The sequence below is a fragment of the Pongo abelii genome, chromosome 1 (assembly GCF_028885655.2).
Source record: "Pongo abelii isolate AG06213 chromosome 1, NHGRI_mPonAbe1-v2.0_pri, whole genome shotgun sequence".
NCBI lineage: Eukaryota > Metazoa > Chordata > Mammalia > Primates > Hominidae > Pongo > Pongo abelii.
In genome coordinates this window covers 233,068,263-233,094,099 of record NC_071985.2, presented here as the reverse complement: position 1 = coordinate 233,094,099, position 25,837 = coordinate 233,068,263, and the positions used below count along the sequence as shown (strand labels likewise).

General features: G+C 65.3%; 1 protein-coding gene across 12 annotated transcripts in view; it reads left to right on the top strand.

Moving 5' to 3' along the window:
* AGRN (agrin) overlaps window positions 1-25,837 on the top strand; it is a 35,601-nt gene that overhangs the window by 6,895 nt on the left and 2,869 nt on the right. For 2 of the 12 annotated variants that reach the window (XM_054558277.2, XM_054558335.2), the window contains exons 3-35: window positions 7,839-7,886; window positions 13,191-13,406; window positions 13,632-13,856; window positions 13,937-14,161; window positions 14,414-14,620; window positions 15,724-15,942; window positions 16,024-16,218; window positions 16,309-16,509; window positions 16,595-16,743; window positions 16,820-16,925; window positions 17,666-17,782; window positions 17,864-18,028; window positions 18,238-18,381; window positions 18,468-18,592; window positions 18,664-18,769; window positions 18,901-19,239; window positions 19,324-19,461; window positions 19,832-19,959; window positions 20,077-20,191; window positions 20,281-20,400; window positions 20,517-20,870; window positions 21,365-21,557; window positions 21,651-21,866; window positions 21,987-22,216; window positions 22,318-22,452; window positions 22,649-22,754; window positions 22,843-23,007; window positions 23,142-23,253; window positions 23,448-23,510; window positions 23,669-23,785; window positions 23,988-24,180; window positions 24,262-24,349; window positions 24,533-24,556. In XM_054558277.2, coding sequence (XP_054414252.1) covers window positions 7,839-7,886; window positions 13,191-13,406; window positions 13,632-13,856; window positions 13,937-14,161; window positions 14,414-14,620; window positions 15,724-15,942; window positions 16,024-16,218; window positions 16,309-16,509; window positions 16,595-16,743; window positions 16,820-16,925; window positions 17,666-17,782; window positions 17,864-18,028; window positions 18,238-18,381; window positions 18,468-18,592; window positions 18,664-18,769; window positions 18,901-19,239; window positions 19,324-19,461; window positions 19,832-19,959; window positions 20,077-20,191; window positions 20,281-20,400; window positions 20,517-20,870; window positions 21,365-21,557; window positions 21,651-21,866; window positions 21,987-22,216; window positions 22,318-22,452; window positions 22,649-22,754; window positions 22,843-23,007; window positions 23,142-23,253; window positions 23,448-23,510; window positions 23,669-23,785; window positions 23,988-24,180; window positions 24,262-24,349; window positions 24,533-24,556 — 5,284 coding nt within the window. Of the gene's footprint in view, window positions 1-7,020; window positions 7,259-7,838; window positions 7,887-13,190; window positions 13,407-13,631; window positions 13,857-13,936; window positions 14,162-14,413; window positions 14,621-15,723; window positions 15,943-16,023; window positions 16,219-16,308; window positions 16,510-16,594; window positions 16,744-16,819; window positions 16,926-17,665; window positions 17,783-17,863; window positions 18,029-18,237; window positions 18,382-18,467; window positions 18,593-18,663; window positions 18,770-18,900; window positions 19,240-19,323; window positions 19,462-19,831; window positions 19,960-20,076; window positions 20,192-20,280; window positions 20,401-20,516; window positions 20,871-21,364; window positions 21,558-21,650; window positions 21,867-21,986; window positions 22,217-22,317; window positions 22,453-22,648; window positions 22,755-22,842; window positions 23,008-23,141; window positions 23,254-23,447; window positions 23,511-23,668; window positions 23,786-23,987; window positions 24,181-24,261; window positions 24,350-24,532; window positions 24,557-25,837 lie in introns of those variants that run through there. The other 10 variants (XM_054558327.2, XM_054558305.2, XM_054558283.2 and 7 more) reach the window with 10 other exon arrangements.

Below are 25,837 nucleotides of genomic sequence, written 5' to 3'. Positions count from 1 at the left end.
GGCTCAGAGCAGTCCTGTGCGCCCCGCAGGCTGTGGCAACATTGTGGCTGGGATCTAGGGAATGAGGCAGGTCTCTAGCAGAGCCTGCAGCACTGAGGGAAGCTCCCCCGAAGGGGCCTCTCCCCCCAGCACAGATCCTGGGAACTTCCTCTGAGGAAGGCCTCCTGCCAGGGGCAGCTCACAGCGGGACCTGGGAAAGGGAGACGGCCCCTCCCAGCCCCCTTCCTGCAGTCCCCCCACGGAGCAGAGGCGTGGGAGAAGGGGCGCGCTGTGTCCTACAGGCAGCCGGCTGTTTCCAGCTGTGTGGCCTGCGTGTGTGCACGTGTTTGTGTGTGTGTGTGTACGCATGTGTGTGCACGTGCCTGCAGCCTCAGATGTACCAGCCTGTGCACTTCAGAATTCTGGCTGGAGCCTCCACTAGTGGGCCATGGTTCTTGCCGCCCTGTGTCCCTGGGCTCAGCCCAGGCCGGTGCTGCAGGTGTGGGGCTGGTGGTGGGTGACCCTGGCCTGTCCAGGGGGCCTCGGAGCTGGGCTCTTCCTCTGTCCTCGTGCACATGTCTCGCCTCAGCTTGCTGTTGGTTGTCCAGTCTCCTGCCCCCTGCTCACTGCGTCCAGCACGCTGCCCTGTGTCTGGCAAAGGGCCCAGGACCTTCTGCAGGCACTGCCTCTGAGATGACCAGTGTGGTTTCTGAAGGTTTGAGATGAGGGCATGCTGGCTCCCTTGGGGCTGCAGTGAGGACAGGAGAGGGTCCTGGGTCACAGTCCCTCACATGCCTGCGGGACCTCGAGACCGACACAGACGCCCACCCCTGCCCAGATGGGGCTCTGTCTGGGGGCAGCAAGGCAGTCTGGGAGTCAGACCAGGCCTGGTCAGGGTGGGAACGGGGGTCTGTCGCCGGCCTGAGCCTCCCTGCCCCGCCCCTTGGCAGCCACCTTGGCCACCCTCACACTGGGCCCTAGGAGAAGCAAGCCCCTGTGTGTCCGCAGGTGGGAGGCTCCCATGCACCCCCCGCTGGAGAAACACAAGCACAAACACCGGCCCACAGCGACCCTGGCCCACAGCAGCTGGTGGGGAGGGGCTGTGCCCCCTTCTCTCCCCAGGGGAGGCTGGGGTGTGAGCAGGGCTCACCGTGACCTTCACTGATTTCATCATCAGTGCCTTCCCCATTCACACACTCACTTCCCAAGGAAGCCGGGAGGGAGCTGTGCATTGAGGGGTGAAGGCCAGTGCAGAGAACTGTGGGAGAAAGAGGCTGTGGGCACGGGGCAGGAGAGAGGGCTGGGGCGCAGTCGTCAGCTGCCGTGACCCCACAGCTGGGAGCAAGCTGATTCCTGCCTCGGAGCTGCCATCTCCCCTGCTGGCCGTTCTCTCTCCCGTGGGGAAACGCCCCCCCACACCTGGCTGGCAGCACCTGTGGGCACTGACTGCTCCATGCCAGCTGTTTTCTTTGGTTGGGGTTGGGGGCACCGAGCGCTTGGGTGGACCAGAAGTCAAGGTCTGCATTAGAGCCTATGTGCGGTGCGTGGGCCAAGGGCACCCACACCCTTCCCGAAGGAACCGAGCCCTAGCCCCTCCGGGGCCTACCAATTGCCAGAGAGCCCAGTGCTCCACCTGCTCCAGGCACCAACCCCCACCTTCTGAGGGCAGGATAAGTAGCTGCGGGTGCCCAACCAGAGTGTGCCTGTGTCCACACGGGAACACATATGTGGGAGGTGAGGGGAAAGTGCCTTCCCAGTGTATGGGTGGGGGTTGAGGGACAAAATTAATGTTGCACAAAGATATGGGGGACACCCAATATCTATGCAGGCAGGTGGGGGGATGCCCAGTGTCTATGCAGGCCGATGGGGGGCATCAGTGTCTGCAGGCAGGTGGGGGGATGCCCAGTGTCTATGCAGGCAGGTGGGGGGCATCAGTGTCTATGCAGGCAGGTGGGGGGACATCAGTGTCTATGCAGGCAGGTGGGGGGCATCAGTGTCTATGCAGGCAGGTGGGGGTGCATCAGTGTCTATGCAGGCAGGTGGGGGTGCATCAGTGTCTATGCAGGCAGGTGGGGGGGACATCAGTGTCTATGCAGGCAGGTGGGGGTGCATCAGTGTCTATGCAGGCAGGTGGGGGTGCATCAGTGTCTATGCAGGCAGGTGGGGGTGCATCAGTGTCTATGCAGGCAGGTGGGGGGGCATCAGTGTCTATGCAGGCAGGTGGGGGGATGCCCAGTGTCTATGCAGGCAGGTGGGGGGCATCAGTGTCTATGCAGGCAGGTGGGGGGATGCCCAGTGTCTATGCAGGCAGGTGGGGGGCATCAGTGTCTATGCAGGCAGGTGGGGGGATGCCCAGTGTCTATGCAGGCAGGTGGGGGGCATCAGTGTCTATGCAGGCAGGTGGGGGGATGCCCAGTGTCTATGCAGGCAGGTGGGGGACATCAGTGTCTATGCAGGCAGGTGGGGGGGCATCAGTGTCTATGCAGGCAGGTGAGGGTGCATCAGTGTCTATGCAGGCAGGTGGGGGGGCATCAGTGTCTATGCAGGCAGGTGGGGGGACATCAGTGTCTATGCAGGCAGGTGAGGGTGCATCAGTGTCTATGCAGGCAGGTGAGGGTGCATCAGTGTCTATGCAGGCAGGTGAGGGTGCATCAGTGTCTATGCAGGCAGGCGAGGGTGCATCAGTGTCTATGCAGGCAGGTGGGGGGACATCAGTGTCTATGCAGGCAGGTGAGGGTGCATCAGTGTCTATGCAGGCAGGTGAGGGTGCATCAGTGTCTATGCAGGCAGGTGGGGGTGCATCAGTGTCTATGCAGGCAGGTGAGGGTGCATCAGTGTCTATGCAGGCAGGTGAGGGTGCATCAGTGTCTATGCAGGCAGGTGGGGGGACATCAGTGTCTATGCAGGCAGGTGGGGGGCATCAGTGTCTATGCAGGCAGGTGGGGGGCATCAGTGTCTATGCAGGCAGGTGGGGGGCATCAGTGTCTATGCAGGCAGGTGGGGGGCATCAGTGTCTATGCAGGCAGGTGGGGGGAGGGGGACATCCCGCGTCTATGGGGGCAGGTGGAGGGACAGGATTGGGGCTGGGGTCGGCAGTGGGGCTGAACAGCGGGCAGAGTGGGGGTCAAGGAGCAGGGGTGGTGCTGGGCAGGCCAGGAATACCCATTGTGTGGCCGTGTGTGTGTGTGCAGTGCATGGTGCTGTGAGTGTGACATCGTGTGTGTGTGTGCAGTGCATGGTGCTGTGAGATCAGCATGTGTGTGTGTGTGTGCAGTGCATGGTGCTGAGTGTGAGATCAGCATGTGTGTGTGTGCAGTGCATGATGCTGTGAGTGTGACATCGTGTGTGTGTGTGTGCAGTGTATGGTGCTGTGTGAGATCAGCATGTGTGTGTGTGTGCAGTGCATGGTGCTGTGAGATCAGCATGTGTGTGTGTGTGTGCAGTGCATGGTGCTGAGTGTGAGATCAGCATGTGTGTGTGTGCAGTGCATGGTGCTGTGTGACATCGTGTGTGTGTGTGTGCAGTGCAGGGTGCTGAGAGATCAGCATGTGTGTGTGTGTGTGCAGTGCATGGTGCTGTGAGTGTGAGATCGTGTGTGTGTGTGTGCAGTGCATGGTGCTGAGTGTGAGAGCATGTGTATGTGTGCAGTGCATGGTGCTGTGAGTGTGACATCGTGTGTGTGTGTGTGTGCAGTGTATGGTGCTGTGAGTGTGAGATCAGCATGTGTGTGTGTGTGCAGTGCATGGTGCTGTGAGATCAGCGTGTGTGTGTGTGTGTGCAGTGCATGGTGCTGTGAGTGTGAGATCGTGTGTGTGTGTGCAGTGCATGGTGCTGAGTGTAAGATCAGCATGTGTGTGTGTGTGCAGTGCATGGTGCTGAGTGTAAGATCAGCATGTGTGTGTGTGTGCAGTGCATGGTGCTGTGAGTGTAAGATCAGGGACCAGGAGGCTAGTGCTCTTTCTTGCACATGAGCCTGCGTGGGCTGGTCAGGGCTGAATGATTTTGTCTGAAGATCCCAAAATAACTCATGTCGCCTGAGCTCCCCTCCCTGGCTGGGCCTGGGGCCTCAATGGCCCTTTGTCTTTCTGAAGGCATCTGGGCCTCTGTCGGGGGCTCAGACACTGACTGGGGCTGGGTGGGGCCAGGCTGCCTGCCTGGTTCCCCTTACCCCTGGCCCAGCCCAAGGGGCCCTAAGCCTCATTCCAGTGTTGGCCTGGGCCAGCCAGGCCCCCCACGTGACTTTCAGCTTGTTGGGCCCCCTTTGCTGGCAGATCCCAGGGTCTCTCTGTGTGGGGGCAAACTTCCCAGGCAGTGTTTGAGGCCCCCTCTGCCAGCCCGTACCTGGGGCTCCCCCACCCCTCCCACATTCTGGTACCTGCATGTCCTCCTCCCGCAGAGCCCACCAAGAGATCCCATGGCTGAAGGTAGTGGCAGCAGGCGGGCTGACGCGTGACCTGGTAGCACAGCCTGGCTTTGACCCTGGCACTGCCCCTGGGACTCAGAGCTGGGAGGTGAGAAATGGGGAATGCGTGTGAACCACCTGCCTCTGCACAGCAAGTCCTGTTGCTGGGTTTTCTCATCCCTGGGCCACACCCTGCCCTGGGGAGATAAAAAGTCAGACCCTGCCCGGGGCACCCACACTCAGCGCCGCCGGAACACTGTCAGCCTGGTGTGGACAGTGCCAAGGTCCAGCGGGGTGGGGTGGTTGGGGTAGGAGCTCCCCTGAGGAGAGAGTGAGGCCAGCAGGGGTGGGTCTCCAAGTGGTTCCTTTGACAGCTGCTCTGGATGGGACGTGGCTTGGGGTGGGTGAGAACCCTTGGCTGAGTTTGGATTTTTCTGCAAGATTTCATTGGAACAGGAGGTTCCAGGGCCGTAGAGATGTGGAGGCCTCCTGTCTGGGTGATGGGGCATGGTGCTGGTCCCTGGCTGTGGGGTGGAAAGGAGTCCCAAGAGAGGGAGCTGGCAAGACAGGACCTTCCCAGCTAAGGTGGGGTTGGTGGGATTTGGCTGGGGCCCTTGGAGGAGCCTGACCAGGAGGGTGAGACAGGGCACCTGGAGGGAAGGAGGCGTTGGGGAGAGTCCAGACGGAGTCCGTGGGGTTGAGGGGCCCACAGACCCGGCTGGCGGACTCCAGGAAGGCAGCAGGTGTGGGCGGTGGGTCCTCTGGGGTGGACTGAGGTGAGGCCTGGGTGTGACCACGCGGTGGCACTGGTGGCTGCCGGCAGCTGTCGTCTGCAGAGTGGGTGAGACCGAGTGAGGCAGATGGCTCAGATGGCTTGGTCCGCGGTGCTGGGGGAGACTGGCGGAGCAGAAGCGCCCTGGCGCCGGGTCCTTGCTTTCCTGGAGCTGGGGGCTTGGGGAATGGGGTAGGTCATTGCAGGGACAGAGGAGAGGGCCGGGTAATGGGTGCGCAGGGGTCCCTTCCAAAGGCTGCGGGGTGGCCAGGGGTGTGCGGGGGGCTGAGGTGCGGTCGCCGAGGGATTCTGGCCTCCAGGGTGGTCGGGCCTGGCATGGACTCTAGGGGATGGTGCACGCACCGGACCGGACGGGCCCCTCCCTTACCCCCGGATACCCCGGCTGGGCAGCGGCCAGGGAGAGGGGCGACCTCCGGGGGCGGTTGTGGGGACGCCGGACTATGCGTCAGGAGTCCCAGATGGGCCCAGACCCCCATTCCCCGCCCCGGGCCGCAGTGACGTCAGGGCCCGGACGTTCCCGGAACGGCCTCTCGGGGGCGTTCCAGGCCCACGGACCCGCAGGGAGTCCCCGCCGCAATTTGCATGGGACTCATTTGCATGACCCCGCCCCGCGCGGGAGTCGGGGGCGCCGGCTACTGGAGGAGCCACTGTCAATCCCCAGGGGAAAGTGGGCGAGGCGATTTCTGGACCGCTCACCTCACTCCACCCTCCAGCTCGCGCCGCACCTGGGGCCCTCCCCCACCTACGCCCCGCCAGGGTGGGGCCGCGGGCGCAGACACACTCGCGGGCACACGCACGACGACGCGCACCCGCGGGCGCACGCGGCCCCCCGAGCCCCTTGCGGCGACTCGGATTCACCCCAGCGGGTGCGGGGCGCGAACTCGCCCAGCCCAGCTCCTGCTCCCCAGGCGCTTCCTCCTCCCGCGACCTGCCCCGGCCGCACCCGCCTCCGCTCCAGCACCAGACCCTGCCCGGCGCGACCCCTGCTCCCCCGGCCCAGCCCTACCGCTGCCCTCGACTCAGTCCCAGTTGAACGCCCCCCGGCCCAGCCCCAGCGCCTCCAGTCCCACCCCCGGCCCCAGGGCCCCAGCTTCAGCCTCAGCACCCCCAGGCCCACCCCCGGCCCCAGCCTCAGCCACCCCAGCCCCAGTCCCGGCCCAGCCCCAGCCCCAGCGCCCCCGGTCCCGGGCTCACACCCAGCCCCAGCCCCAGCCGAGGACCCCCGGCCCCGCCTGCCCGGCGTTCCCTTTTGTGCGGCGCTCTCCCGTCCGCGTCCGCCCGATCCTCTGGAACTCCCCGCGGACGCCGGGGTCCCCGGAGGCGGCTTCCTTTGTCTCTGCTCCCGCCCTCCCTCCGCGGCGCCCTCGCCCCTCACTCACCTCCCCAGCCCCGCGAGGACGAGGGGAGCTGGCGGGAGCCCGGGAGCCGGCGCGGCCTCCGCAGGCGGCGCTTTCTTCTCGCTCCCGACGCGGCCGCCCCTCCTGCCTGCCCGCTCCCATCGCCGCTTCCGCCTCTGCCGGGGACAGGGACAGCAGACCCTCGGCGCCCGGACCCCGCGCACCGGCTGCGCGCAGCGCCTCTCCGGTCTGCGCGGCTCCGGGGGCTCCGGGAAGACCAAGCGCTGGCGGCCGGCCCGGGGAGGCTGTGGGCAGCAGGGGTGGCCGCGGGCTCCCAGTCCCTCCTCCGCCTGCCTCGGAGCCCACATTCGGGATTTCTACTCCGGGAGAATTCTGCACTCCTCCCACGATGAGCCTGGAGAACTGGAGCCAGAACCTGGCACCCCCAGGGCTGTGACTGGGTGAACTCTGAGGGCACAGCTGCTGTCCGCCGCCCCAGGGGTCCCAGGATGGGGCGAGCAGCCCTGAAGAGGCCCAAGGGCACCCCGTGAGGAGCCCCCACGCTCTGAGAGTGGGGCGCAGAGCCGGAGCCCCGGGCCATGCCTCCGCTGCCGCTGGCGCGGGACACCCGGCAGCCGCCTGGCGCCTCCCTGCTGGTGCGAGGCTTCATGGTGCCCTGCAACGCCTGCCTGATCCTGCTGGCCACCGCCACCCTCGGCTTCGCGGTGCTGCTGTTCCTCAGTAACTGTAGGTGGCTGCGGGCGGGGCGCCGCACTGGCGAAGCCCCAACCCCGAAGCCCCTGCACATAGAGGCTGCAGGCCGCGGCGGGTCCCAGGGGCTCCCGGCAGCTTCCCGGGGATGGGATGGGTCACTCTGCGGACCCCTCGGTCCCTGGAGGCCGTCCTTGGGCTCTCAGTGGGCCTGGCCCTCACCCCAAGCTGCAGAAGCACTTTCTGCGGGAGCTGGGGAGGGAGGGGCAGCCGGCTACACTGAGAGCCGGCAGTTGGGGGTAGGGCAGGGCCTGCGGTGGACTCTTCCAGGGAAGGGGGGCCTGCCTGCACCCCGTGGCTGGGGCCCCATCTGACAGGGGTCAGGCCATGACTATTTGGCTGGAGGAGCAGAGAAAAGCAGGGGCCTCTGTCTCAGACCTCAGCCAGCTCATGGGGTCAGGGCTGGACCCTTCAGCATCCCTGCCTCCCCAGCCTGGATCCCTGGGGCTGGGGGAGGTGGGGTGGGCAGGGACGCCCCTTTCCAGGCAGGGCAAAGGGATGGGACAGGGAGGGGCCTGCTCAGAGGAGCCTAACTTGGGGATTTGTTTTCTTCTAGATAAACCTGGGACCCACTTTACTCCAGTGCCTCCGACGCCTCCTGATGGTGAGTGGGGCTGAGTTTGGGGGACCTGGATGGGCTGTGGCACTCTTGGGATTCAGGGGCCATTTGGAGGTGTGCACCCAGATGTGCGGTCTGGAGGCCGTGGCCTCACGGCACTGGAGCTCGGCTCTCACTTCTCTGGGCGTCAGCCCCCTCAGCCTCAAAACTGGGAACAAGTCCTGGGACCCACAGGTTGTGAGGTGATGTCAGACCTGTAGGGCGGGGCCAGAGTCTGGTCAGGGGGCTCCGCTCCATTGTCCTCCCTTCTCCCTGTTCAGCAAGGGGTGGGGCTGGACAGAGGCTGGAAGTGGACAGGAGCTTGCAGGGAAGGCTGGGCTGGGGGAGGGCCCTGGCCTGATCAGCGACAGCTGTCTGGGGAGGGGCCTGGAGGGCCGCAGTCTGTCCCTGGGACTCTGCAGGCTGTCATGGGGGGGCACAAGTGATGGAGGGGGTGGGCTGACCTTGTTGACCTGCTTTGTGAGGTGGGGCCTGTCCTCCCCGGGGTGCTCCTGGTGTTTGGGCCACTGTCATCGGGGTGGTGCAAGGGGAAGAGAGGAAGCAGTCAGCACTGCAGGGGAACACAGACGGGGGGACCGGTGGCTCCCTCGCCAAGCCTGGGGTCCTTTCCAGCAGGTGGGGAAGGAGCACCCAGGTTTTCTCTCAGCACCTGCCCCATCACTGCGTCTCACTTGCGTTCAGTTGCATGTACAGGGCTGTCTGTGTGAGGCCGTGCTGTGAGGCCTTCCTGACCAGGACATGGGGTGGGAAGGACGACCTGGGGAATCCTGAAGTGATCTGAAGACAGAGCCCTGGGCTGGATAGATCGTCTCGGCCACTCTCCAGGTCTTGGGAGTGGGGGATGATGGCTGGAGGAGGTGGCCAGGCCTTGGCAGGGGCCCCTGTGATGCCCACCTGTGCTGAGGGGTGGGGGTGGGGGCAGCTTGGGATGCTCAGTGGTCTGAAGGATAGGGTGGGGTCTTACCTGGGAGTGTGGAGTTTAGGCACCTGGGAACCGGAGCTGGATTCAGGGGTGTGAGATGGAGGCACTCTGCTTCCTCGGCCGCCGGCCAGGCTGGGGTGACCTGTAGTCAGCTGTGCTTTGCTCCTGAAGCCGCACACCAGCAAGTGGGCAGTGGTTCTCCCACACTTGGCTACTCAACTTCTGGTTCCAGGGACTATGGGCTGGGGCAGCGCTGGGCCTGGGGTGAGGAGCTGGGCAGTGGGAATGGGGAATGGTGGCTGTGGGAACCCGTCCTACCCCTGGGCTCTAGCCCTGCAACCTGTCTGTTGGCCCCCAGCCCCTGATGGCCCTCCAACACCCGCCCCCCGCCCCACCAGGCTGTTCCTACGAGATCCCAAAGGCTCTTCAGAGCACCAGGCTTCTCTTGGACTGTGGGGAGAGGAGACCGGTCTGCATGGCCAAGGTGATTGAGGCCTCTGAGGGGCCTCGTCCTGGTGGGATTGCTGTCCCCCTCCTGAGACTCAGGAGCCCTGTGGGTCAGGGCAGCACAGCACCATGGGTGGTTTGTGACCTGAGGCATTTGAGGGGACACGGGGTTGCAGGGGCCTGCAACGGGCTGGGAGAGCAGGTAGGTGAGCAGCTGGCTTGTCCTGGAAGACCCTCTCCCTCCTGGCAGCCCCAGGACTGGGGGCAGGAGGGTATGGACTCAGAGAAGGACCCAAGTCTTGCAGGAAGGGGCCTGAACCCTCCCAGTGGGCTGGGTCCTGGGGAGGAGGCAGGTCTATGCTGGTGGCTGGGGCCAGGCAGAGCCAGGGCAAGAACTGACTTTGCACCACATGTGAGCCAGAGGCCTGGAGCCAACTGGATTTCAAGATGTGCTCAGGTGGGAGGTTCCCTCTCTTAGCATCCTCAGCCTCTTTTCCTGACACCCAGAAGGCTGGGGAGTGTTTCCTTTTCTTTACACACTGCCCCCTTCACCTAGCCACAGCCCACCCTGCCACACAGTCACGGAGGGCTACACACCAAGGCCATCGTGACCCACACGCCACCTAACAGCGGTCATAGTTACAGGCCAGAGCTCACAGCTGGGCTGGGGCATCCTCTCCATCCCCCAGCCTACCCAGGACCAGGAAGGGAGTTAAATATACCCGCTCCTATAAAAAGCACTGCCGCCTCCAGCATTGCACATGGTGGGAGGACCCGTCACGCTGCGGGAGAGTGGGTGGGGAGGCCGAGTGGCCAGGGAGGGGCTCCTGCAGGAGGCGGAGCTAGGACAGGCGTGGCAGGACCCCCAAAAATGACCCATCGGGAACACAGGGCTCTCAGGGGCCTAGGTGTGTCCCCTGCATCTATGAGGGGCCGTGTGGGCCGGTGACCGGAGCGCAGATGTGTCTGAGCCCAGCGCTGGCATTTCTAGCCGTGTGGCCTTGTCAGGCGGCCTCGGCTATGTCTCACCTTCCCCCTGCCAGCTGGCTGGGGAGGCGAGTGTCCTGACATCTCGGGGCGTGGCTGCTGCCATGCGCTGTGCCTGGCGGGTACGTGCGTGTGTGCCATCACCACGTGCACCTGTCTTCAGGTGATCTTGTGTGGAGCCTCTATGATCCCCCAGGCCTGTGGGGACTCAGCACGGTGGTGGGAGCGGCCCCTCACCTAAGTCCGCAGTGTGAGCCGAGAATGGGGGGGGTGGGGCTTCCCGGAGGCAGTGATTTCTGAGCTCACTCTTGAGGGGCAGATGTGTTTCCAGCTTGGATGGAAATAGGAGGGAGGGACCAGCACTGTGACCTTTAAACCTTGGGCTGGCCGGCAGTGTCACATCATCAAATGCTGTGAGGGAGATCCACCCCCACTCCACAGCTGGGGCCACATCCCAAGAGGAGCGGACTCTTTCAGGCCCTGGAGGCAGAGGGGAAGGGGCCAGGACCTGGCCCTGCACACCAAATGGGGATGGGGGGCCGGTGCTCAGCCTGGCTTCAAGGTCCCCCCCAGGTACCCAAGGTCTCCCCACTGCCCTGCCACATTGGCCCAGCAGCTGGTCGCTCGGAGCCTTTCCCTAAGGTATCTCTAGGCTCCCATCCCAGAGCCTGCTCTCCATGCACCTCCATGCCCTTGCAAGCAGTCCAGCCCTGCTCACCCTGGTGAGCTGCCATCATCACCTTCTTCCCCAAGGCTCTGTCTTGGGACGCAGCAGGACCTCGGGCTGGACTGTGGAGGGAGCTGCGGGTCCTGGCGGATGAGGAGCATGCCTGCCATCCAGGAACAGTGCCCTTGGCCATGGTGTCAGGGCCTTGGGAGAGGTCTGGGTGGGCCAAGGTGACCATGAGGGGAGAAAGGCTCAGGAGTCCGCCAGGTGCAGGGAGGTGACTGGGTCCTCGGCCATGGGTTTGGGACCTGGGGGGAACCATTGGTCCACAGGTCCAGCCGAAGCCCAGGAGAACAGCTGGCTGGGCATTGGCAGGTGCCCATTGGATTTGGACTGGGAGTCCCAGGGCCTTGGACAAGGCAGGGCCAAAGGGACAGGGAGATGCTGAGGGGAGAGAGAAGGGGAACCAGAAGGGAAGGGAAGGGGCCAGGAGTGCATGTGGTTTGAGTTTGATTTGAGCCAGGACAGAGGGAGGCCAGTGGTGATGACAGCCCTCATGACTGTACTTATGATGGTAGCAGACAGGCCACATAGTGCTGTGTGCTGGGCACCCTCTAAGCTTTGCAGATACTGGCCCATTTAACCCCACAATCCAGGGAGGTAGGTCCTATTGCTCCTATTCACAGAAGGGGACACTGAGGCCCAGGCAGGTGAGAACCTGCCCACATTCCCACAGTGGGTAATGCAGAGCTGAGCAGCCTGGCTGCAGGACCTGAGGTAGGAGAGGAGCAGAAGAGGGGTGGCGGCACAGCCAAGGTTTGGGGAGGAGGACAGGGATCTGTTGGTGGGGGGGGAGCATGGGTAGGTTGCAGGGATGGCAGGCTGACGGCCCTCACTCAGCCTTCTGGGGTGGGGGCAGGGACACCCAGACAGACAGCGCCAGTCGCCCTTCTGGGGTGGGCTGTTGCCATAGCAACAGCTGGCTTCAGCTCCCAGTGCACCCATCCTCCTTGGAGATGGGGGGGTTTCCTCCTGCCCCATTTCGCGAGCCTGCTGGGAAGTGATGGGTGGTAGCCACCCCTCTGACATGACTTATTAATGATAATTGGACCCAATTAAACATTTATTAAATCCAGACAGCTGCAGCCTCTAATGGGCCCTTCCCTGATCCTGGGTGGGCCATGCTGGGGGTGGGGTGCTCAGGATGGGCTGCCGCAGGGTCTCTGGGTTTTAACGTGCCTGAGGCAGCTTTGTTGGCCACGTTGAGGTCTGGTGATGGGACGTGTGTCAGGCGCAGTGGTCTGCAACAGTAAGAACTAAAATGAGCAACAGTTTCTGCACCTCTCCAAGAAGGAAGGTCGCTTTGACCGAGAGTGAGGGGGATGGAGGAGGCAGGAGTGAGGTGGGGGGCCAGGGGGATGCCCAGGGAGGAGGCGTGTGGGTGCCCCAGGGATCCCAGGGAGCGATGGGAGGCTGTAGAAGGGCACAGGCCTGCCGCGGGTGGAGGGCTGGCCAGGGAGAACAGGAAACAGTAGAGGCGGAGGCCGGGAATTTGCACTTCCAGGGAAGCTGGGGAAGAGTTGGGGAGAGGGAGGCAAGAAGATTCCCCACCCATCTTAGGCGCAGGGAGCGGTCAGGGAGGCGTCAGAGGTGGGTCAGAGCTGTGACCTGGCCTCATACCCCGTCCCCGTGGGGCTCTCTGGTCCCTGAGGGCCGGACGCGGGACCTGGGTGCGACCCGGGCAGGAGGCGGCAGGGCTCAGGTGTGCTGGACGCTGCAGCAGCGCGGGAAGGGGCTCCCCGGGCTCCGTGGGGTGAATCGGTGAGAGGCTCCGGTGCCGATGTGGAAGGAGCTCCTGAGCAGAACTGGGGCCTGGACTGCTTGTGCCCGAGTTGGTTTCGAGGCGTCTCTGCTTTTTGCTGGGGGCCCATGAGGTGGGTGGGAAGTGGGTGCTCGCCCGTCGCAGAAACAGACTCCGGTGCCGCCTGCGGGAGACGCCCCTCTCCGCGGCTGCAGGGGCGGGGTGGGGGAGAATGGTCATCCCTGGAGAGGCCCGGGGCTGGCGGGAATCCTCGGCGGGCGGGGTCTGCGAGGGGCAGGGCCGGTCCTGTGAGCGCACGCACGCGTGTCCGTGTCCGTGGTGGACTCCCGATGTGGCGCGGGGGGGTGAATGCGCAGGTTGCGAGCACGGCAAGGTCTCGCAGTCTTGTGGACGTGGGTACGGGCGCCCCGGCACCCTGAGCCTTCTCCCCGACCCCCCCCCCAGCGTGCCGGGGAATGCTGTGCGGCTTCGGAGCCGTGTGCGAGCCCAACGCGGAGGGGCCGGGCCGGGCGTCCTGCGTCTGCAAGAAGAGCCCGTGCCCCAGCGTGGTGGCGCCGGTGTGTGGGTCGGACGCCTCCACCTACAGCAACGAATGTGAGCTGCAGCGGGCGCAGTGCAGCCAGCAGCGCCGCATCCGCCTGCTCAGCCGCGGGCCGTGCGGTGAGCGGGGCGGGGCCGGTGCCTGGGGCGGGGAGGGGCGGGGCCTATGAGATGGAGCGAGGCTGGGCGGGGCCTCGGGACCAGTGGGGCGGGGCAGGGGCGGGGCCTGCGGGGCCCGGCGGGAAGGAGCGGGGCTGGGAGGGGCCTGAGGCCGGAGCGGGGCGGGGCGGGGCGGGGCGGGGCGGGGCGGGGGCGGCCCGTCTGACCGGCAAACCCCGCCCGCAGGCTCGCGGGACCCCTGCTCCAACGTGAACTGCAGCTTCGGCAGCACTTGTGCGCGCTCGGCCGACGGGCTGACGGCCTCCTGCCTGTGCCCCGCGACCTGCCGTGGCGCCCCCGAGGGGACCGTCTGCGGCAGCGACGGCGCCGACTACGCCGGCGAGTGCCAGCTCCTGCGCCGCGCCTGCGCCCGCCAGGAGAATGTCTTCAAGAAGTTCGACGGCCCTTGTGGTGAGCGCGGCGGCGGGCGCACGGCTCGACCTCTGTGGGCGCGCGGCAACAGCGTCCTGACTCCTGCCCTCGACCCCTAGACCCCTGTCAGGGCGCCCTCCCTGACCCGAGCCGCAGCTGCCGTGTGAACCCGCGCACGCGGCGCCCTGAGATGCTCCTACGGCCCGAGAGCTGCCCTGCCCGGCAGGCGCCAGTGTGTGGGGACGACGGAGTCACCTACGAAAACGACTGTGTCATGGGCCGATCGGGGGCCGCCCGGGGTCTCCTCCTGCAGAAAGTGCGCTCCGGCCAGTGCCAGGGTCGAGGTGAGCGGCTCCCCCGAGGGAGGGCTCCCGCCAGTGCCAGGGTCGAGGTAGGCGGCTCCCCTGGGGGAGGGCTCCCGCCAGTGCCAGGGTCGAGGTGGGCGGCTCCCCCGGGGGAGGGCTCCGGCCTGTGCCAGGGTCGAGGTGAGCGGCTCCCCCGGGGGAGGGCTCCGGCCTGTGCCAGGGTGGAGGTTGGTGGCTCCCCTGGGGGGAGGGCTCCGGCCTCTCCATGATCCCCTCACCCCTGCGCCCTAGACCAGTGCCCGGAGCCCTGCCAGTTCAATGCCGTGTGCTTGTCCCGCCGTGGCCGTCCCCGCTGCTCCTGCGACCGCGTCACCTGTGACGGGGCTTACAGGCCCGTGTGTGCCCAGGACGGGCGCACATATGACAGTGATTGCTGGCGGCAGCAGGCTGAGTGCCGGCAGCAGCGTGCCATCCCCAGCAAGCACCAGGGCCCGTGTGGTGAGCGCCCCGGGGTGGAGGCCAGGCGGGGTGGGCTGCTCCTGCGTCAGTCCCTGCCTGGACATCACATGCCATCTTCATCCATCATTCTCCTTTTGGGGTCCTGGGAGTGGGCTGGTCCCTCTGGGAAGGCTCTGGGGAGGGTGGAGGCTGTGTGTGGAGGGTACCTGGATACTTGGGGGCTGGTGAGGCAGAGGCGGGGCCTTGTCCGGGCTCCCTGGTCCCTGCTCTCAGCCACGCCCTCCCTGGGAGTTCCCTGGCCTGTCAGCGTGTCTCTGCACTGTAAGCACAGACTGTTGGGGTGGGCAGGCTGGACACAACACCAGGGTCATCACTCTTGGGACATGGGCAGCCACCGGCCCTTTTGGAGGCAGTGTCAGGACTTGAAGGGCCGGGGGAGGCAGTGGCCGTTGTGCCCTGGCGGGCCCGGCTGCCGTGGCTCTGCCTGCGTGTGTTCGTCTTGGTCAGTTCACCCATCTTCTGGTCTTTCTCTCTGCGTCTGTCTCTTCTCTTTGGTCTCTTCTTCTCTGTCGGCTCCGCCTCTTGTGTCTTCCAGCCTGACCTGCTGGCAGGATGAGGTGCCGTGCCTGCCCGCCAGGAGCCCGCAGCCCGAGGTCTGCCCCCGGTGCGGCAGGGGGGGTGGCTTGCTGCTGCCTGGCCTTGTGGTCCTCAGAGCAAGTGGACAGACACCTCCTCCCCCGTGCAGCCCTGGGTGTGACTCTGGGGGTGCAGGCTCCTCCCACCCACAGAGAGCCCCCCACATGCATGGGTGTCCTGGGGATGCTGGTGGTTAGGGGTCAGTGGCCTGGGCAGGCTGGGGAAGCCTGGCCCTCCCATAGCCTGCTGTGGACAATCAGGAAGCCCCAAGCTTGGGGGCAGCCCCGCCCACAGCCACCGGGGACTCCTGGGTGTGTGTTCCGCTCGCCTCTGCCGCGTGTCTGTCCCTTTCTCTGCCGTGTCTGCTGTGCATCTGGCCCTTCTCCTGTGTTCTCTCTTCCTCCACCATCCCCTCCCTGGGAGAGGGACTGCTACGTGGGGCTGGGGGCTTTGCCTGCAGCTGAGGGGGGGCTTGTGGGACCACTGAGCACCTGTATCCTCCCCAGACCAGGCCCCGTCCCCGTGCCTCGGGGTGCAGTGTGCATTCGGGGCGACATGTGCTGTGAAGAACGGGCAGGCAGCGTGTGAATGCCTGCAGGCGTGCTCGAGCCTCTACGATCCTGTGTGCGGCAGCGACGGCGTCACATACGGCAGCGCGTGCGAGCTGGAGGCCACAGCCTGTACCCTCGGGCGGGAGATCCAGGTGGCGCACAAAGGACCCTGTGGTCAGTGGCGGGTGAGGGGTCTGGTGGGGGTCGGGGAGAGGGAGGTTCCTGGTTGCCATGGTGATGGAAGCTCCTCCCCAGACCGCTGCGGGCAGTGCCGCTTTGGAGCCCTGTGTGAGGCCGAGACCGGGCGCTGCGTGTGCTCCTCTGAATGCGTGGCTTTGGCCCAGCCCGTGTGTGGCTCCGATGGGCACACATACCCCAGCGAGTGCATGCTGCACGTGCACGCCTGCACCCGCCAGATCAGCCTGCACGTGGCCTCAGCTGGACCCTGCGGTGAGTGAGGCCGTGGGACCGGGCGGGCCAGGGTCCTGTGCCTCACTCAGCCTGGGCCTGCCGACCCCTTCCTGGATCTGTCTCCTGCAGAGACCTGTGGAGATGCCGTGTGTGCTTTTGGGGCTGTGTGCTCGGCAGGGCAGTGTGTGTGTCCCCGGTGTGAGCACCCCCCGCCCGGCCCCGTGTGTGGCAGCGACGGTGTCACCTATGGCAGTGCCTGCGAGCTACGGGAAGCTGCCTGCCAGCAGCAGACACAGATCGAGGAGGCCCGGGCAGGGCCGTGCGAGCAGGGTAGGCCGGGGGACGCTGGCGAGAACTGCTGGGCTCAGGCTTTGGACAAGAAGCCCCTGGGTGACTCCGCTCCCCTTCCCCACAGCGGAGTGCGGCTCCGGAGGCTCTGGCTCTGGGGAGGACGGTGACTGTGAGCAGGAGCTGTGCCGGCAGCGCGGTGGCATCTGGGACGAAGACTCGGAGGACGGGCCGTGTGTCTGTGACTTCAGCTGCCAGAGTGTCCCGGGCAGCCCGGTGAGCGCTGCACCCCTGGCTCTCGGCGGGCAGCGGGGACGAGGCTGCGGCCGCTCACACTGACTCCACTCTCCAGGTGTGCGGCTCAGATGGGATCACCTATAGCACCGAGTGTGAGCTGAAGAAGGCCAGGTGCGAGTCACAGCGAGAGCTCTACGTAGCGGCCCAGGGAGCCTGCCGAGGTGAGCCGGCTGCACGTGGGGTCTTAGGTACAGGCGCGGTGGCGTCTGGGTTTCCGCGTCTGGATGTGGGCATGCCTGTGTGCTGCGGTGGGCCTCTGTGGACGTATGTATTGTGTTGTAAGTGAGCATCGTCCAGTGTTGGTGCATGTGCACATTTGTGCAGCTGCGTGTGTGGGCGTGTGTCCATCAGTCAGTGGGCGTGCACCAGGCCAGGCCCCAGTACTGGGAGGCAGCATGAACTATGTGGGGCTCCACCGTGTGGACACTTTATCTGCATTCATCGATCCAGTCAGTGTATCACACTAATTAGGTAAAAGTTGTGCCCGGTGTGTGTTACGCATGTGCACAGATGTGTGTCTGCAGGGGGCATTAACGGTACAGTTTGGAGGAACGTGGGTGAGAATGCATGCCGACGTCTTCAGATGCCTGTTTCTCGATTTGCAAGGACGCTCATCTGCGTATGTACAGCTGTGTGTGTGTGTGTGCACAGAGCTGTGTGTCCATGATCTTTGGATGCTCTGTGTGTTGTGTGTTCCTGGACCTGCATTTACAGACATGTCCTTGCGTACGATGTGGGAGCCTCACCTGTGTCCTCAGCCAGCCCCAGGCTCCCAGGCTCCTCTGGGAGCTGGGATCGGGAGGGCTGAGTGGTGACGGTGGGGGTAGGTGGAAGCCACTGCTGGGTCCAGGGTGGGTGTCCAGCACTGCATGAAATCTGAGTCCCATACCCTTTCCTGCAGGCCCCACCTTCACCCCGCTGCCACCTGTGGCCCCCTTACGCTGTGCCCAGACGCCCTACGGCTGCTGCCAGGACAATATCACCGCAGCCCGGGGCGTGGGCCTGGCTGGCTGCCCCAGTGAGTACTTGAGCTCAGCCCTGACCCCGGGCCTGGTGCGGCTGTGCGGCCACGTGACCTTGTCCTGCCCCGGCCTTGCAGGTGCCTGCCAGTGCAACCCCCACGGCTCTTACGGCGGCACCTGTGACCCAGCCACAGGCCAGTGCTCCTGCCGCCCAGGTGTGGGGGGCCTCAGATGTGACCGCTGTGAGCCTGGTTTCTGGAACTTTCGAGGCATCGTCACCGATGGCCGGAGTGGCTGTACACGTAAGTGACAGGGCCCAGGACTGGCCACCAGCTATGCCCTCCTACCCGTCCACCCCCATCACTGGGCCTCTCCTCACCTGCCCAGGCCCTGGCCTGACCCACACCTGGCTGGGGGCTGGGCAGAGCCAGGGTTGGGGAACAGGCTCTGGAGGAGGTGGGGAAGCCTGTCCAGGTGCAGACATCACATTCCTCCCCAATTTCCCCCAAAGCCTGCAGCTGTGATCCCCAGGGCGCCGTGCGGGATGACTGTGAGCAGATGACGGGGCTGTGCTCGTGTAAGCCCGGGGTGGCCGGACCCAAGTGTGGGCAGTGTCCAGACGGCCGTGCCCTGGGCCCCGCGGGCTGTGAAGCTGGTGAGTGAGGGCCAGCGCTACCCTGGGGCTTCATGAGGTGGGGTGGGGTCACCCGAGCCACAGAGGTTTCCCATGCCTGTCCCCAGACGCTTCTGCGCCTGCGACCTGTGCAGAGATGCACTGTGAGTTCGGTGCACTGTGCGTGGAGGAGTCTGGCTCAGCCCACTGTGTCTGCCCGATGCTCACCTGTCCAGAGGCCAGTGCTACCAAGGTGAGGGCTGTGGAATGTGAAGGGGAGTGGGGAGGAGGCCTTGCCGTGAACATCCTTGTTCTCTGCCCCAGGTCTGTGGGTCAGATGGAGTCACATACGGCAACGAGTGTCAGCTGAAGACCATCGCCTGCCGCCGGGGCCTGCAAATCTCTATCCAGAGCCTGGGCCCGTGCCAGGGTGAGGCCTGACGGCCACTGCCCCAGAACTGACCAGGAAGGCCTGACGCTGCCCTAAATCCAGCCCCACCCGCCCTGAGCCACCTGACCCTGTCCCAACCGGTCCCCCCGCCAACCTCCCTCTCCTTGCAGAAGCTGTTGCTCCCAGCACTCACCCGACATCTGCCTCCGTGACAGTGACCACCCCAGGGCTCCTCCTGAGCCAGGCACTGCCAGCCCCCCCCGGCGCCCTCCCCCTGGCTCCCAGCAGTACCGCACACAGCCGGGCCGCCCCTCCGCCCTCATCGCGACCTCAGACCACCGCCAGCATCCCCAGGACCACCGTGTGGCCCGTGCTGACCGTGCCCCCCACGGCACCCTCCCCTGCACCCAGCCTGGTGGCATCTGCCTTTGGTGAATCTGGCAGCACTGATGGAAGCGGCGATGAGGAACTGAGCGGGGACCAGGAGGCCAGTGGGGGTGGCTCTGGGGGTGAGCAGGGTTCAAGGACTTGGGGTGGGTGGGCAGGTGCCGAGAGGTGCCACCAGAGCCTGGGCTCAGAGCGTGTCTCCCCAGGGCTCGAGCCCTTCGAGGGCAGCAGCGTGGCCACCCCTGGGCCACCCATCGAGAGGGCTTCTTGCTACAACTCCGCGTTGGGCTGCTGCTCTGATGGGAAGACGCCCTCGCTGGATGCAGAGGGCTCCAACTGCCCCGGTGAGTGGACGGCTGGGCGAGGGGAGTGTGAGGATCAGCCTGGGCTCGGCCGAAGTGCTGCCTCCTCACCTGGGCAGCAGGTCAGTGCCGGGGGTTATGGTCTTGGGACTCGGCCCCCTCAAACACGTGCGTGCCAGGGACCCCACGCCTAACCCGTCTCTCTCGTTGCAAGCCGGTGTGGCACGCTGCTCCGAGGAGTCCTCCTGGTAACCGACAGCAGCCCCACCCTGGGGTCCCCACTAACCTCATGACCATCTGACTAACATGCACCTTCCTGTGCACCTGCGTGGCTTGCTGCTGGGGCCTGGGCCCGGGCCAGCCTGGATGCCAGGCAGATGCCAGGCAGGGCCTCACTGCACCTCCCCCACAGCCACCAAGGTGTTCCAGGGCGTCCTGGAGCTGGAGGGCGTCGAGGGCCAGGAGCTGTTCTACACGCCTGAGATGGCTGACCCCAAGTCAGAGCTGTTCGGGGAGACAGCCAGGAGCATTGAGAGCACCGTAAGACGGGGCGCAGCCCCCACCCACCCACTGGCCTTCCTCCCCAGATACCCAGAGCAGCACCAGGGCAGCCCGGCTTGGGCGTCCCCCCAAGTCCTTGCCTACCCCCTGCCACAGCTGGACGACCTCTTCCGGAATTCAGACGTCAAGAAGGATTTTCGGAGTGTCCGCTTGCGGGACCTGGGGCCCGGCAAATCCGTCCGCGCCATTGTGGATGTGCACTTTGACCCCAGTGAGACCCCCACCCCGAACCCTTCCTGGGAGGCAATGGGTGGGGGAATGCCTGGGGCTCTGCCATGCTCAGAGCTCCCTCCTCCCCAGCCACAGCCTTCAGGGCACCCGACGTGGCCCGGGCCCTGCTCCGGCAGATCCAGGTGTCCAGGCGCCGGTCCTTGGGGTTGAGGCGGCCGCTGCAGGAGCACGTGCGATTTATGGACTTTGGTGAGCGCCAGGCCACGAGCCGCAGCTTACCTGCCCCGTCCTCTGCCCATGCCCCTACCCCTCACCGCTTCCTGGCCCTGCTCCCAGGAAACCCTAACAGCTCCCTGTGCCGGCAGACTGGTTTCCTGCGTTCTTCACGGGGGCCACATCAGGAGCCATTGCTGCCGTAGCCACGGCCAGAGCTACCACTGCGTCGCGCCTGCCGTCCTCTGCTGTGACCCCTCGGGCCCTGCACCCCAGTCACACAAGCCAGCCCGTTGCCAAGACCACGGCAGCCCCCACCACACGTCGGCCCCCCACCACTGCCCCCAGCCGTGTGCCTGGACGTCGGCCCCCAGTCCCCCAGCAGCCTCCAAAGCCCTGTGACTCACAGCCCTGCTTCCACGGGGGGACCTGCCAGGACTGGGCCTTGGGCGGGGGCTTCACCTGCAGCTGCCCGGCAGGCAGGGGAGGCGCCATCTGTGAGAAGGGTAAGGATGTCCACTGCAGGGGAAGGCAGGGAGGCAGCAGGGTCTGGGCAAGGATTGGGGGTGGGGCTAAGCCACCATCAGGCTTTGAGTTGGGGGCAGGAGCCTGGATTAAGGCGGGGTTTCGGCCAGGTGCGGTGGCTCACGCCTGTAATCCCAGCACTTTGGGAGGCCGAGGCAGGCGGATCACCTGAGGTCGGGAGTTCGAGACCAGCCTGACCAACATGGAGAAACTCCGTCTCTACTAAAAATACAAAATTAGCTGGGCGTGGTGGTGGGTTCCTGTAATCCCACCTCGTGAGGCTGAGGCAGGAGAATCGCTTGAACCTGGGAGGCGGAGGTTGTGGTGAGCCAGGATCGCACCACTGCACTCCAGCCGGGGCAAAAAGAGCGAAACTCCGTCTCAAAAAAAAAAAAAAAAAGCGGGGCGGTTTCAGGGATAAAAGTGGGGAATCCTTGGAGCTTTTCCAGCTGGCCCTCCCGGTCACCCTTTGCAGTGCTTGGCGCCCCTGTGCCGGCCTTCGAGGGCCACTCCTTCCTGGCCTTCCGCACTCTCCGCGCCTATCACACGCTGCGCCTGGCGCTGGAATTCCGGGCCCTGGAGCCTCAGGGGCTGCTGCTGTACAACGGCAACGCCCGGGGCAAGGACTTCCTGGCGTTGGCGCTGCTAGACGGCCGCGTGCAGCTCAGGTGGGCGGGGAGGGGACGGGACCGGGGCAGCTCAGGGGGGCGGGGTGGGGGCGGGGCCGGGCGATGGTCCTGAGCACCTGCTCCCGCCCTCAGGTTTGACACAGGTTCAGGGCCCGCAGTGCTGACCAGTGCCGTGCCGGTAGAGCCGGGCCAGTGGCACCGCCTGGAGCTGTCGCGGCATTGGCGCCGGGGCACCCTCTCGGTGGATGGCGAGACCCCTGTTCTGGGCGAGAGTCCCAGTGGCACCGATGGCCTCAACCTGGACACAGACCTCTTTGTGGGCGGCGTACCCGAGGACCAGGCTGCTGTGTGAGTCCCCTGGAGGGTGATGTGGCCCCGACCCCGACCCCGGCCCTTTGGGGTCCCGGTGTGCGAGGTGGCTTTGCCTGTGGCCCCTGAGCCCTGACCCGGTGTCCCTCCTGGTGGCAGGGCGCTGGAGCGGACCTTTGTGGGCACCGGCCTGAGGGGATGCATCCGTTTGCTGGACGTCAACAACCAGCGCCTGGAGCTTGGCATTGGGCCAGGGGCTGCCACCCGAGGCTCTGGCGTGGGCGAGTGCGGGGACCACCCCTGCCTGCCCAACCCCTGCCGTGGCGGGGCCCCGTGCCAGGCCCTGGAGGCTGGAAGATTCCACTGCCAGTGCCCGCCCAGCCGCGTCGGTGAGGGTAGGGCTGGGGCGGGTGGGAGTGGGACCCCAGGCCCTGTGGGCGGTACCCAACTGACGCCTCCTGGGACCTCGGTCCCCTCTTCCTCCATCCAGGACCAACCTGTGCCGATGAGAAGAGCTCCTGCCAGCCCAACCCCTGCCATGGGGCGGCGCCCTGCCGTGTGCTGCCCGAGGGTGGTGCCCAGTGCGAGTGCCCTCTGGGGCGTGGGGGCACCCTCTGCCAGACAGGTCGGAGGCGTGGGGCTCTCAGGGCAGGGGGTAGGGGTGGGGTTGAACGTTTGGGCGGGTACAGGTTCCACGTAGCATTGCAGTTAGGATGCGGCTCAGTCTAGCTTGGGTTTTGAGTTAGGCTCAGCACACGGCTGGCATGGGGTGCAGGAGGCCCCGGGGGTCAGGACTGAGGCCTTGGTGACTCTTCCTACAGCCTCGGGGCAGGACGGCTCTGGGCCCTTCCTGGCTGACTTCAACGGCTTCTCCCACCTGGAGCTGAGAGGCTTGCACACCTTTGCACGGGACCTGGGGTTGGTGGGGTAGGAACAGGGGGGAAGGGCCGGCCCCCACCTCCATCTCTCCTGTGGGGAGGGGACAGCGAGACACCCCGACTCCCCATGACCCCAGGGAGAAGATGGCGCTGGAGGTCGTGTTCCTGGCACGAGGCCCCAGCGGCCTCCTGCTCTACAACGGGCAGAAGACGGACGGCAAGGGGGACTTCGTGTCGCTGGCACTGCAGGACCGCCACCTGGAGTTCCGCTACGACCTGGGCAAGGGGGCTGCGGTCATCAGGTGGGCTGGCAAGGGAGGCTCTGGGAGGCCTGGGGCACTGGCCCGGGGCCGGGGCACCAACAGCTCGGTCGGGTCCTGGGTGGTCGCGTGGCCGGTGGCGGCCAGAGCCCACTCACACTGCCTCTCCTCGCCAGGAGCAGGGAGCCAGTCACCCTGGGAGCCTGGACCAGGGTCTCACTGGAGCGAAACGGCCGCAAGGGTGCCATGCGTGTGGGCGACGGCCCCCGTGTGTTGGGGGAGTCCCCGGTGAGTGCCCTGGGCCGTGAGGGGACTCCCGCTGCTGCCTTCTCTTCCTCCTCGGGCGGCAGCCCCGCCCCTGCCGGCACTCACGGAGCTGTTTTTCTGTCCTGTTCTCTTGGCCGCCTGCCCTGTCCTCTGCCTCCTCTGCCTCCCTGCTCCCTGCTCTTGCTCTGCATCCCCACCCGCTCTTCGGAGGCCAGAAATCCCGCAAGGTACTGTCGGCCTCTCATCTGCTCACCACCTCTGGCGCCTCAACCCCTAGGGTAGCTCCTTCCCCACTAAGGACCCTGCCGTTTCTGTGTGATTAACGCTGCCCCCTAGATAGGCAATGGGTGGGTGAGGCGGGTGCGTGCAGGTGCCTGGGCCCTGGGTCTGCACCGTGGGTGGGCTCTGCACAGCTCCTCACCCGGTGTGCCCACAGGTTCCGCACACCGTCCTCAACCTGAAGGAGCCGCTGTACGTAGGGGGGGCTCCCGACTTCAGCAAGCTGGCCCGTGCTGCTGCCGTGTCCTCTGGCTTCAACGGCGCCATCCAGCTGGTATGTGGGGTGAGGCGTCCCCCCAGGGCCTCCAGGGCGGGCAGGGTGGCAGGGGCGTCCCCCCAGGGCCTCCGGGGCGGGCGGGGTGGCAGGGGCGTCCCCCCAGGGCCTCTGGGGCGGGCGGGGTGGCAGGGGCATACCCCCAGGGCCTCCGGGGAGGGCGGGGTGGCAGGCGGGACAAGGCCCTCCCCCTGCCTTGCAGGTCTCCCTCGGAGGCCGCCAGCTGCTGACCCCGGAGCATGTGCTGCGGCAGGTGGACGTCACATCCTTTGCAGATCACCCCTGCACCCAGGCCTCAGGCCACCCCTGCCTCAATGGGGCCTCCTGCATCCCGAGGGAGGCTGCCTATGTGTGCCTGTGTCCTGGGGGATTCTCAGGACCACACTGCGAGAAGGGTGAGCCTGGCACAGGGCAGGGGGCAGAGGCCGGACGGGCCCGGAGCCCACGAGGCCCACCCTCACCTGCCTATCTCACAGGGCTGGTGGAGAAGTCGGTGGGGGACGTGGATGCCCTGTCCTTTGACGGGCGGACCTTCGTCGAGTACCTCAACGCTGTGACTGAGAGGTAACGTGCCATCCTCTGCTGGCTGCCGGTCCCGTCTGTGCCCTCGGGGCGGGACACCTGACCCCCACACACCCTCGCTCCGAGGCCAGGAGGGGACGGCCCGGTGCTGTCACCTCTGTCCTCCCGCCTTTCTCTCACCTCCTGGTCCTCCCGCCTCTCACTGTCTGTCTCTTTGTTTCCAAGCGAACTGGCCAATGAGATCCCCGTGTGAGTAGAGCTCAGCCCCCACCTGCTCCCTCTCACTCCCACTCCTCCATCCTTCCTGGTGGGGAGCAGAGTCCTGAGCCCCCGGGGAACTTTCCATCCCTCGTGGTGGAGGATGGGGGTCCGGCGCTATTCGGCTGCAAGAGGCTGTTTCCTGCCTCAGAAGTGCAGCCGCCCCTCCCAGGGCACAGGCCGAGGGTCGCCCCACAGCCAACCCCCACCACTGAGGCTGTACACACCTGTGTGCATGCATGTCCGTGTCCGTGTGCACGTCCGTGTGTGTGAACATGCAGGTGTGTCTACGTATATGGGGTGGATGTGCAAGTGTGTGTGACTGCATCCGTGTGTGTGCATGGGTCCATGTATGTGTACATGAGGGAGACACGCAGGTGTGTGTCCGTGTGTGTGTGTACATGAGGGAGACAAGCAGGTGTGTGTCCGTGTGTGTGTGTGCATGCATGGGTCCGTGTGTGTGTACATGAGGGAGACACACAGGTGTGTGTGTGCACATGGGTCCTTGTATGTGTGTGTACATGAGGGAGACATGCAGGTGTGTGTCCGTGTGTGTGTGTGCATGGGTCCATGTGTGTGTGTACATGAGGGAGACACGCAGGTGTGTGTCCGAGTGTGTGCACATGGGTCCATGTGTGTGTACATGAGGGAGACACGCAGGTGTGTGTGCACATGGGTCCTTGTATGTGTGTGTACATGAGGGAGACACGCAGGTGTACGTGTGTGTGTGTGTACGGGTCCATGTATGTGTGTGTACCTGAGGGAGACACGCAGGTGTGTGTCTGTGTGTGCATGGGTCCGTGTATATGTGTGTATATATGGGGGGATATGTAGATGTGTGTGTGTGTGAACAGATGTAAGTGGGGAGCATTCAGGTGTGTCCGTGTGTGTTCATGTACACGTGTGTATATGTGTGAACACAGGTGCGTGTGTGTCCATGTGTAGGTTTGCGTGCATGCACACATGCATGTGTGTATTGGGGCATCCGAGCCCCTGGTCTCCACTACATACCACCCTACACGTACCTGCTTGATCTCTGTGCCCAGCTGTGGGTGTGTTCCCCTGCTGTCTGCACGTGGCTGTGTTCCCCTGCTGTCTGCATGTGGGTGTGTTCCCCTGCTGTCTGCACGTGGGTGTCTGCACGTGGGTGTCTGCACGTGGGTGTATGCATCCTCACGTGTCTGTGCCCTCACGTGTCTGCACCCTCATGTGTCTCATGTCTGCCCTCATGTCTCGTGTCTGTGCCCTCACGTGTCTGCGCCCTCACGTGTC